The sequence below is a fragment of the Durio zibethinus genome, chromosome 20 (genome assembly GCF_047325235.1).
Source record: "Durio zibethinus cultivar Kanyao isolate XHJ-2024 chromosome 20, ASM4732523v1, whole genome shotgun sequence".
Taxonomy (NCBI): domain Eukaryota; kingdom Viridiplantae; phylum Streptophyta; class Magnoliopsida; order Malvales; family Malvaceae; genus Durio; species Durio zibethinus.
In genome coordinates, this window is record NC_143181.1 from 11018797 (window position 1) to 11030314 (window position 11518).

The following is an 11518-nucleotide window of genomic DNA, read 5'->3' on the forward strand; positions in this document are numbered from 1 at the left end:
AAATTAATTAAAAATTAAAATGGAAAAAAATTAAATTGAAACTTTGACCTAATATAAAAAATAATTATTTAATATACTGTTGATTTAATTGGTAAAGAACTTCAAAAAAAATTAAAAATTTATCACATATTTCACTGAAATATATTAAAAAATTAATATAATAAAAATATATAACAATCTTTTAATTCCAATTATATAACTTATAATAAAAATTAAACATATAAGTACTCTAAAATTAAATGAAACGTAATTAATTCTAAAATTAAATTCAGAATTACCTTTTGCCTAACCAAAATCAATTTTGGTCAAAAAAGAACAAATCTAAAAAAAGTTGGCCATTCAAAGTCCAGCTCAAGTTGCCAAATCATACAGTACAACAGTGTCCAAACTGTGTCGTTTAGGACTGCGTGGACATTTCACACGTGCTTTTACCGAACTTAATCCACATTTTTGTTATTACGAAGGAGAGTAGTACGGCTGCTCGTATAATTATCCTTTTTTTTTTCAAGTCTTTTTCTTGTCACTCTATAAATATCATAACTTCACAATTGTTGTTCTTTTTTCGTTTTCTCTTCTCCTTCCTCTCATTTTCTCTCTCGCTTTCTCTCTCTCTCTCTCTTTTCTGACCATTTTCCGGTAAATTGCCGGTCATTTTTCTCTCTTGGGGTTCTGGAGAATTCATTTGCTGCGACTTTTTTGCTTTTTCAAGGTTTGCCTTTTCTTTCTTAAATTTTTATGAAGCTCTTTTTGGGGGTTGTTTTGATTTTTTTCTTTGATGTTTTGACTGTATTTCAGATCTGGGATTTCTTCTTTAGGTAGCTTGATTTGCATTTTTTCTTTTGTTTTTATTTTGTCATTCTCTTTGTTGATATTTTCTTGGTATGCATATTGATCTGTTTTCGTATTATTTTTTTAACCTTGATTAAGTTTTTTTTCCATGGTAATTTTTTCCTATGTCAAATATAATGCAGTAAATTTGTTAAAAATTTGCAAAAAAAAAAACTTTTGACCGTTTAAACAGAGCTTTTCATTTTATACTAAATTAGAAGATATTTATATTTTAATATTTGTGTGCGTCATCTGCGAATCCATATCTGTATATAATTATGATGATTGGAGTTGGTTGTTGAAAAATTGCTTCTCATCTTTCAACAAATTTGGTAATGTATTGAATATAAGTTTGTTTTTCAAGTTTGTTTTTGTTTTCTGCACTGTAACAAAAGGGAAACTGTCGTTGAATGGACAACAAGGCACCGCTTTTTTTTTTTTTTTTTTTTCTCATCAGCTTGATATATGTAGTCTTAGCATTTCAGTTTCTATATTAAGCATGTTTCTTTGATATTCAAAGCGGTTTATGCTTTTTTGTTATCCAAAATACTTGGGGCTTTAATCCTTCTATCTGTTTGTTTTTTGAACTGTAGATCTCTTCTTCTGAAACTTGAGAGTGTTGTTTTTGTGCATTGAAGAAAAATAAATGGATTGGTCTAAAGAGATGGGACTTAGAAATGTGAGCTCAACTTGCTCACTCTCTGAAATGGATGATTGTGGTCTCTCACGCCTCCTTGATAAGCCAAGGCTTAACATAGAGAGACAACGATCATTTGATGAGAGGTCACTAAGTGAGCTCTCTATTGGTCTCACAAGAGGAGGTTATGACAATTATGAGACAACATACTCGCCCGGTGGGAGGTCAGGTTTTGATACTCCGGCTTCATCAGCTAGAAACTCCTTTGAACCGCATCCCATGGTGGCTGAAGCATGGGAAGCTCTCAGGAGATCGTTGGTGTATTTCAGAGGCCAACCAGTTGGTACCATTGCTGCGTATGACCATGCTTCCGAGGAAGTTTTGAACTATGATCAGGTAAGGTTATTGTTAAAGTGGGTTATCCCACGTTTAATAAATTTCCAGTATCTTGTAGTTTTATATTTGGATTGGACCTCTCCACTTACTGATTTTAAGTTGGATGCTTAATATGGTGTGAGAGCTAGGATTTCCTTTCTATTGCCCTTTTCAAATTTGTTCATGAGAAAGGCTTCTTCCATCTTTGCCTACACGTGATTGGGGCATATTAAAGTGAGTTATCCCACGTTTAATAAATTTTCAATAGCCTGTAGTTTTATATTCAAGTTGGACGCCTTAATTGGTTTTAAGGTGGATGCTTAACAGTTATCATCAAGATGGTTAGAACCCTTTTTGGTAATATTGAAATTCTTGTCGCATACATATAAAATTATAAACTATGACCTTGACATTTATGATGGATTATGATCATGTGTTAAGCATTTAACTATGACCCTGACATTTATGATGGATTATGATCATGTGTTAAGAATTTAAACTAAAACTAATTGGTAATAGATGGAAGCTTGAACATATATATAAGGTCATAGTAAACTTTAAACTTAATTGAACCTCATTTAATAGTAAATACTTTGATCCAAGTTGGATAACTTTGATTAGATGAAACTTCAAGCTAAACATGAATAACAATTGAACTTTAATGTGAATAGAGAATTTTGATTGTTAAAACCAGGTTTGGGGGAAAAATGGGAAGATTAAGTTAAATGATGATTAAAATTTTTGTTAAAGTTAAAGATTCAGGAAAATTAACAATATTTGTAGTTACTTTTAATTGTGAAAATCATTGCCATCTGGTCAGTTATTATATTGAAACTATTCTGAGACTGTTTTGCTCATGTTTGATAATTTGTTCAGGTTTTTGTTCGAGATTTTGTGCCCAGTGCTCTGGCTTTTCTGATGAATGGAGAGCCTGAGATAATTAAGAACTTTCTCTTAAAGACTCTACAACTTCAAGGGTGGGAGAAAAGAATAGATAGATTCAAGCTAGGGGAAGGTGCAATGCCAGCTAGCTTCAAAGTTCTTCACGATCCTGTACGTAAAAAAGACACGATTATTGCAGATTTTGGAGAGAGTGCCATTGGAAGAGTTGCTCCAGTTGACTCTGGATTCTGGTGGATAATTCTGCTCCGTGCATATACAAAATCTACTGGGGATTTATCTCTAGCTGAGACACCTGAGTGTCAAAAAGGGATGAGGCTCATACTTACTCTGTGTCTATCAGAAGGATTTGATACATTCCCAACCCTACTTTGTGCTGATGGATGCTCTATGATTGATCGAAGAATGGTAAACTATCCTTCTAGTCTTAATCTTTCTCTCTTTTGTCCATGTGTCTGTGTGCTGCCTGCTCATATATTTAACATTCCTGATGAATCTTATAGTTATTTTAATTTACTGTGAAACATGCAAAGTATCTTAGAATTTAAAAGTTGCAAACTTTATGAAATTTAGAATTTGGATATAATATGTATTATTAATGGAAAAATAAAGTGTGCTAGATAGTTATTTATTGTTATAGCTGAGTGACAGAGAGAACCGAACCGCATAACCTATAGAAATCCCGTTCCTTGGTTTTAATTTAGTAGCATGCTGCTTTTATGAACATGTTTATGTAGTTGTACTTTGATGGTTTAACTGCTGTAATTTATTTGTTTGTTTAGACCAGCCTAATCTTGTTTAGTAACTAATCTCCTAATGTCTTGGGAAGTCATTGAAGCAAATGAATTCAAAATTTGTTTCATATCATATGTGATCTATCATACTATTTATAATGTGTCTGACTAAGTTTGGTGTCATGAGTCAAGTGATATCAATTCAATCACAGAAATTACTTAGAAGGTCAAAATAAAATTACAGCAACAAAATATAATTATAATATTTATGTCTTTCCATTTTATGAATGAAAAACTCTTTCTTGCATGCATAAAAAAGAACCACTCATCAAGTGACTTATTTTTTCTCTTTTCCGAAACACAACTTTTTTATTTTTTCACCCACATAGAGGGTGTGTCAAAATCTAGTTATATGAATATTTATGCAAAACTGTCATAGTTTACCAAAAATACATTGTTTGTCTCAAATGCTCTTTTGGCCTTAGGTGACTGCACAGGAAATAAGCTACAGATATAAATAATTTTGACCATTTCTGTAGCAATGTTTGCTAGGCTGTTGCATGGTAGGGCAGACAAGAACAATGTGAATTTAGGTGGTTGATATTGATACAGCTTTTGTTTCTCTTTAATTTATTATTCTAAGTCCATTTATCTGTTTTAGAAATGACAGCCATTTAAGGTTTACTGGATCCATATTTTTATTGTAAGTGAATTTTGAGTGAAGGTCCTTCTTCCTTATCTGTTTAGTTGGAGGAAATATTTGTTAACAGACTCATTTTTATGTCTGAGAAAAACAGGTTGTTTATGTTATTCTTTGGTGACAACGTAACCTATGAGATAATTTTTGTTTTGACCTAATGGGTTTTACAATTTTGTCCAGAACAGGTGGCTCGCAAGTATGAGTGTTACACTTAAGTCTCTATTTATATTCCTTAGATCCTCACAAATTGCCAATGTGAGATTGGGGTTCTTACATATTCATCAAGGAAATGCTTTGTATCTGAATTACAAATCATATTTGTCTATTGATCATCAATTTATTGCAATTTTTTATTGTTCTCTTAAGGTCAAGTCTCCCTAGAAATCATTTTATCTTTCTTCTTCCCCATTTTTGTATTGAAAAAAAGGATCTTACTGTATACTTCAAAATTTCCCTCTTACTTGATGACTATGCTAATCAAATACTTCAGACAGTAATTTGCTTTATGCATCCTACATTAGTGCTTTATGATACCTGAATTTCTAACTTTATTTTTTTAATAGATAAATCAAATTGAGGTGATGAGCATTGATGTTTTTGTTTTCTTTGTCACCACTTGCTCTCCCTTTCTGAGACCAGGGACTCTTAGCTGCATGTTCTAATATGGTGTGAATTTATTTTACAGGGTATTTATGGTTATCCTATTGAAATTCAAGCACTTTTCTTTATGGCGTTGAGGTGTGCCTTATCAATGCTGAAGCATGATGTGGAAGGAAAAGAATGCATTGAAAGAATTGTGAAGCGTTTGCATGCCTTGAGTTATCACATACGCAGTTACTTTTGGCTTGACTTTCAACAGTTAAATGATATTTATAGATATAAAACTGAGGAGTATTCTCACACTGCAGTAAATAAGTTTAATGTTATTCCCGATTCCATTCCAGAGTGGGTATTTGATTTTATGCCAGCCCGTGGTGGCTACTTTATTGGCAATGTTAGTCCTGCAAGGATGGATTTCCGATGGTTTTGTTTAGGTAATTGTATAGCAATTCTATCTTCTCTTGCAACTCCAGAGCAATCAATGGCTATTATGGACCTTATTGAAGCCCGCTGGGATGAACTTGTTGGAGAAATGCCTCTAAAAATAGCTTATCCTGCAATAGAAAGTCATGAATGGCGAATTGTCACTGGTTGTGACCCTAAGAACACGAGATGGAGTTATCACAATGGAGGATCTTGGCCAGGTACGACCATCACTGTCTAATCTATCTTCGCTTTGTGCTTTTTATCTTATAGGAAATGAAATTAATTTGTTTCATGGATAACTCATTGTTGTCTTACTCGCAAAATAATTGATTATTGTTTGTTATTAACTCAATTAAATTACAATCAACATTTACTGAAACTTGAAGTTAATATTGGTAACAGCAAGAGGTTGGACCTGGCTATTCCACTTTTATAAATCCCCCAATTGCTGCCTATCTTCTGATCAATATAAACCATCCTCAACAATTTAGCTGCTTTGATGGTAGCAGTAACCTGATTGACATTTTTAAACTAAATTCACATGATAATACTTGGGGAAATAGTCGTTACTCTGTGAACTTAAGATGTTAATTTTATGCTTCAGAAGCAATCAAGAGAACCCTTGTAATACTTGGTAAAAGGGTTGAGGATAGTAATGCCGCTACTCGAAACTTTTCTCTTCCTACAGTACTTTCCAATACATCATAAAGTTGGAGTTGTAAATCTCATGATCCTGTAGTTATCAAGACCATCGGTTGATGTTTACACATTGGAAAATTGGAGAAAAACTTGCTTGTTAGAAAAGTGGAGATGTGACTATAATAAAAAATAGTGGCTGTTAGCATGTCACTTTGTGCTGAAAATAGATGGATTGATCATTGATTTTTGTGACTGAGTTTTGCAGTAATATTGAATTCTAATGCTTTTAACGTTTCCTTTTCGTAATCCTGCAATGTTCTACTATTTTGGATGCAGTGCTCTTGTGGTTACTAACAGCTGCTTGCATCAAAACGGGAAGGCCACAAATTGCAAGACGTGCGATTGATCTTGCTGAGACACGTTTGTTGAAAGATAGCTGGCCAGAATATTACGATGGTAAACTTGGGAGATTTATTGGTAAACAGGCTAGGAAGTATCAGACATGGTCAATAGCAGGATATTTAGTGGCAAAAATGATGCTAGAGGATCCGTCGCACTTAGGGATGATTTCATTGGAGGAGGACAAACAGATGAAGCCATTGATAAAGAGATCATCTTCTTGGACTTGCTAAACAGTGCAAACAAATAAACGAAAACAACAGAGAAGGTAGGGCAGGAGACAAGAAGGCAAGAGACCACTTCAAATTTCATTATAACAATATTCTTTGGCGTTTTCCATTTAGGGTATGATACAAAATTTGCTTTTGTGTACAATAGCCGACTGCTAAGACTAAATTCTTGCTTTTATAATAGAAGATACATTTACTGTTTTGATGTCAGATTTTATCAGTTTTTTAAGGCCGAAATGGCTAAAGGAAATTTGTCTATTTCTCAAGGAGTATGAACATGATGAGAATGGATATTATGTTTATATGGACGTTCATCAATTCCTCTTGAATCTGATTAAATGCATCCTCTCATTCCATTGCTTAATTTCCATTTGGATGAACAAAAAAGAAAGAGTGAGTGCAAAGATGAACCCTGTTAGGAAGGTTGATTTGAAAGAGGCTTACCAGTCTAGTTAGGAAGGTTGATTTGAAACAGGTTCTAGTTGATAGTCATTTTGGCCCTCTTCATTATTTTTTCATATTTTGTATATATAGAAAGAGTGTGTATCAACTATTTAATACCATTGATAGAGTTAAAATCTTCATCGACAGTAAGATTAAAATTTAAAATTTTGCTATTCATAAAGTAATTTTAATTTTAAAGAAATATAATCACAGCGAAAGTTTTTTTAAATTTTACAAACAAAGTTAAAATAATGATATATGTTTAATTTTTTAAAATTAATATTATTAATTTTTTAAATATACATTAAGAGTATGTGCTATTCTATTCATTTTACCTGTGAAATTAAAAAATTTCACTGCTTATTTGATGATCTTTTAAGAAGTATATAGTACAATTAACATTCTAGAGTTTTAGATTTTATTAGATCATATGAATTACGCTGCTTCTTTCCTTTTTTTTTTTTTTTTTTTTTTTTTTGGCGTTTCCAGTAAGCATTTGGATAAAATCTTTGAAAAATAAAAAGACAGGGCTTCTCAATTTCTCATTCTTTGGCTAAAATGAAGCATTGTACGTTGTGGATGTATCGAGGTTGTATCCTTTAGGTCTCCCGAATTTATAGCTATAACACACCAAATCTGAGGGTGTAGGACGTGACAATGCCATGAGCATGCAAGGATCAAACCATTTATTTAAAATTCTATCGATTCCTAATTATAACTTTAAATTCTTATTTATTAAATAGGAAGCTCTAAGTGCCATAAAAAAAAACTATAGATATTTTATCAATAAATCACAATTTCAATCTACAATTCAAAAAAATAAATAATGATTTTCGTCCTTTTCTAAGCTGTATCACAATTCACAATAAAAATGGTAAATATATATATCACGAATGTTCACAATTCACAATCCGATAACGTTTACTTGGATTTAAGTCAAAAATAAGTCCACTACATAGATTTTTAAGAACATATAAACACTTTTCAATATCAATTTTATTTGCAAAAAATACAAAATTTCAAATCGAAAACAAAGATATTTATGCAAAACATTAATTAAAACGTTGGACAACGGTATTCAAAAACAATTTATAAAATAATTTATGAGTAGCAAATCATTTGTTGGCAGAATTCGTAAATAAAATTCGTCAATCCAATGAATACCCTAAACTTTTGAGAGCTAACAAGTGATTAGAATTCGTCAATCTATTTAAAATCACCCATACTGACTTAATTATTATTATTTCCTCAAAACAAACAGTTCTAGGTAACCCAGAAACGAACCCGTGGTGATATGTTCCTATTTCCATTCCGTGCTTATCAACTCTTATCTCAATCATCCTCATATATCAACCTTTTCGATGTTGCCTCAATGCATCCGCAACAACATCCGCTTTTCTTGGATGATAACCAATAATCAAATCATAGTCCTTCAATCATCTTCTTTGTCTTATGGCTAGCTCCTTTTCGGTAAATTTATACTTCAGACTCTTTTTATCGTTGACCAACTACTTTTGGATATTGGGAAGCAAAGCCATAAAAGAACTAACAGTGCACAAACCCTGCCCAACATTTGTACTAAAATTATTTTTTTTCATTGATCATATGTTAGAGACTAACAACATGATGATCGATGTGGCAATATTGCTATGTCGTCAACAATTCGTCACCTAACATTACCACTTCACTTGACATCCCACTTGGCATTGTAAACCGACAATATATATATATATATATATGTATATATAATTAAAAAAATAAATTTCCAATAAGAAATAAAATCAAATTACACATTTGGTTATTGAATCTTTAAAGATTTTTTATTTTGATAATCCAATATTAAAAAATTCGTCAACTTTTCTAAAATTTATTAACAATTTGATTTTCATTGTAATCGTGACTTTAAAATAATTTAATCACCATTTTTTAAAATATAATATAATATAATATATTAATTTATTATCTATATTAAAATATTTTAGAATTAAATTCAAATAAACTCTCAAACTTTATAAAAAATATAAATAAATCATCATGTTATTGTATAGAATTAAAATTATGAATTTTTATTTTGTTATAATTATACTCATTAAATTTAAAAAAGGAGTGAGTAAATCCAATTGCCAAAATTATAAAATAACTTTCTTTCAAATATTTTTATCATTCAGCTCATCCAAATAAATTTAAGTAGATAATTTTCATATATTACATTAGCTAACAAAGAAAATTTTAACAAAATAATAAATATTTCAAAATATTAAGATTTTAATTACATTAAAATAAAATTTCATAACCTTAATTCATCCAATAAAATATGAAACTTACTTTAAGTTTTTGTAAAATTCGAGAGCTTATTCTAGTATTATGTCATAATATTTTAATATGAATAACATTAATAATAAAAATTATCATTATTAAATTTCACAAAAATTTGTGACAAAATGATTGTAAAGTCACGTAGACAATAAGACATTGACAATTAAGAATATTAATAAAATGTACAAAATTAGTTATTAAATTGTGAAATTCAAAGTTAAATAACTGAAATAAAAACTTTGGAAAAGTTAAGTGACTTGAAATATAATTGCTCTTTATTTTTAATATCCAATTAAAAAGAAAAAACTAAATTATAATAGCATGTCGACATCATCAAACCAATAATACTACCTGCCCTGGAACAATCAAAATGGAGAACAAGTTGCTTACTCATGGCAAAATCAACATTGTAGTGAAATATTATTGATACTTTCATCCGCACCTGTTGAAAAGTTTCAATAAAGTAATTAATATATATATATATATATATATATAGAGAGAGAGAGAGAGAGAGAGAGAGAGAGAGAAAGAGAAAAGAGATCCATTTATATTAATGTAATTTTTATATTTTTTGAAATTTTGGATCAAATATTATCAAAATTATAGCTAATATTGATGGAATTTTACCGAGGTAATCATTGACGAAATACCAACTGAATGTTAAAAAAATTTTTTTTATCAATGAATTTAATTTTATTAATAATTTATAGGTGATACTTTAACATGAATTGTCATGAATTTTATCGATGAAAAATTTTATTGATAATTTCATTGAAAAACGTTTCTTACCGATTTAACGACAGAAAATTTTGAAATTTTTTTTTTTACACATTACTGATGCAAATTCCATCACTAAATTTATCAATAAAAAAAATTTTTGATCTCCAAATTCCACAATCGGGCAACCAACGCATTTCCCCCAAAAATTTCCGCAAATCTCTAACCCCTTTTCCCACTCTCCCACTCTCCCCCTCTCCTATTCTCCCCACAGGCGACATCAACCTTCCCCACTGTGCACTTGCATTGGTTGGCCGGTCAAGTCCCCTTCTGTCTAGTAAAGTTTATTTATTAAATATTTTATTTTATCATGTATTTTGTGTATTATATTTGTTGAGTTTTGAGTTTAATTTTTGTTATAAATTTGTTAAGATTTGTTTTGGATTTTGGTTACCAATTTGTGGAGTTTTTGTTGATTATACATTTGTTAAAATTTTTTTGGGTTTTGATTATATATTTGTTGAAATTTGTGGGTTATATATTTTTTTTGGATTTTTGTTGAGTATTAATGTTGAGTATTGTTAATTTTTTGGGTTTATTTTTAGTATTGTTGAGGAAATTTTTTTTTATTTGTTGAGTAATTTTTTTATTTGTGTGAAAGTATTGTTGAGATTTGTTCGGTTTTGTGATAGATTTATTAATTTTTAGATGTGTAAGATTTTATATTAGTTAATTTGGGTTTGATGTGTATTGTATTAAGATTTATATATATTTTGATGGATGTTTTATATTTAATATTTTTTGAATTTTAATAATAATTATATAAATTAAAATTATTTATGTTGATTTGAGGTTATAACTGGGTTTAATGTAGAATAAGATTTATATTTGATTTGAAGTAATTTATATATTTGATAGTTTAGTAAAATTTATATATTACTAATTATTGAAATATTATGGTTTATTGTATTGATCAAACTTAATATAAATAAATTAAATTATTAGATTTTATTCTTACTTTCCATAATTTATCCTTAAATGTGTGTTTGAAAGTGTGTTTAGGTGGATGCATATTCTATAATGAATATGATTTTTTATTCATTTTCATCATACTAATTTACTTTATTTTCCATTCCACCTACTTTGAAAGTATAACAAGCTTCGTACATAAAAGTGCTTGGATTATAAAAAAATTTGCAAAATCGATGGAATTGCATTGAGAAGTCCAAGATTAAAGGTGAAATTATATCACTAAAATCAATAATATTTTGTTGTGAATTTGTTGTCTTGTAGTATGTATGATAAATTTTTACAAGACCTTTTGTGCCATTGATGGACTATTGTTGAAGTAAACCAATAATTACTTTATATGATCATTTAGATAATTTTATTTAGTTAGCAATAATTGCTCATATGATCAATCAATAAAAAGATTTAACATTTTATATGACTTTAATTGCTCATATTTTAATTCAATTAGGGTTCAATAATAGACAAATATCGTTCTTGGATGTACTCTCGTTTAGATGTTAATGGATACATTACTCAAAACTTCTATGATGGTGTGAAAGAT

The 11518-nt window shown here is 29.8% G+C and overlaps 1 protein-coding gene across 1 annotated transcript; it reads left to right on the forward strand.

The window, feature by feature from the left end:
* The first annotated feature begins 470 nt into the window (after positions 1-470).
* Positions 471-6811, forward strand: LOC111315782 (putative alkaline/neutral invertase D). The gene is made up of 5 exons (XM_022917789.2): positions 471-709; positions 1422-1861; positions 2717-3148; positions 4860-5418; positions 6176-6811. The coding sequence occupies exons 2-5, from the start codon at positions 1475-1477 to the stop codon at positions 6469-6471; spliced, it is 1674 nt and encodes a 557-aa protein (XP_022773524.1). The 5' UTR covers positions 471-709; positions 1422-1474; the 3' UTR covers positions 6472-6811.
* Positions 6812-11518: the final 4707 nt, after the last annotated feature.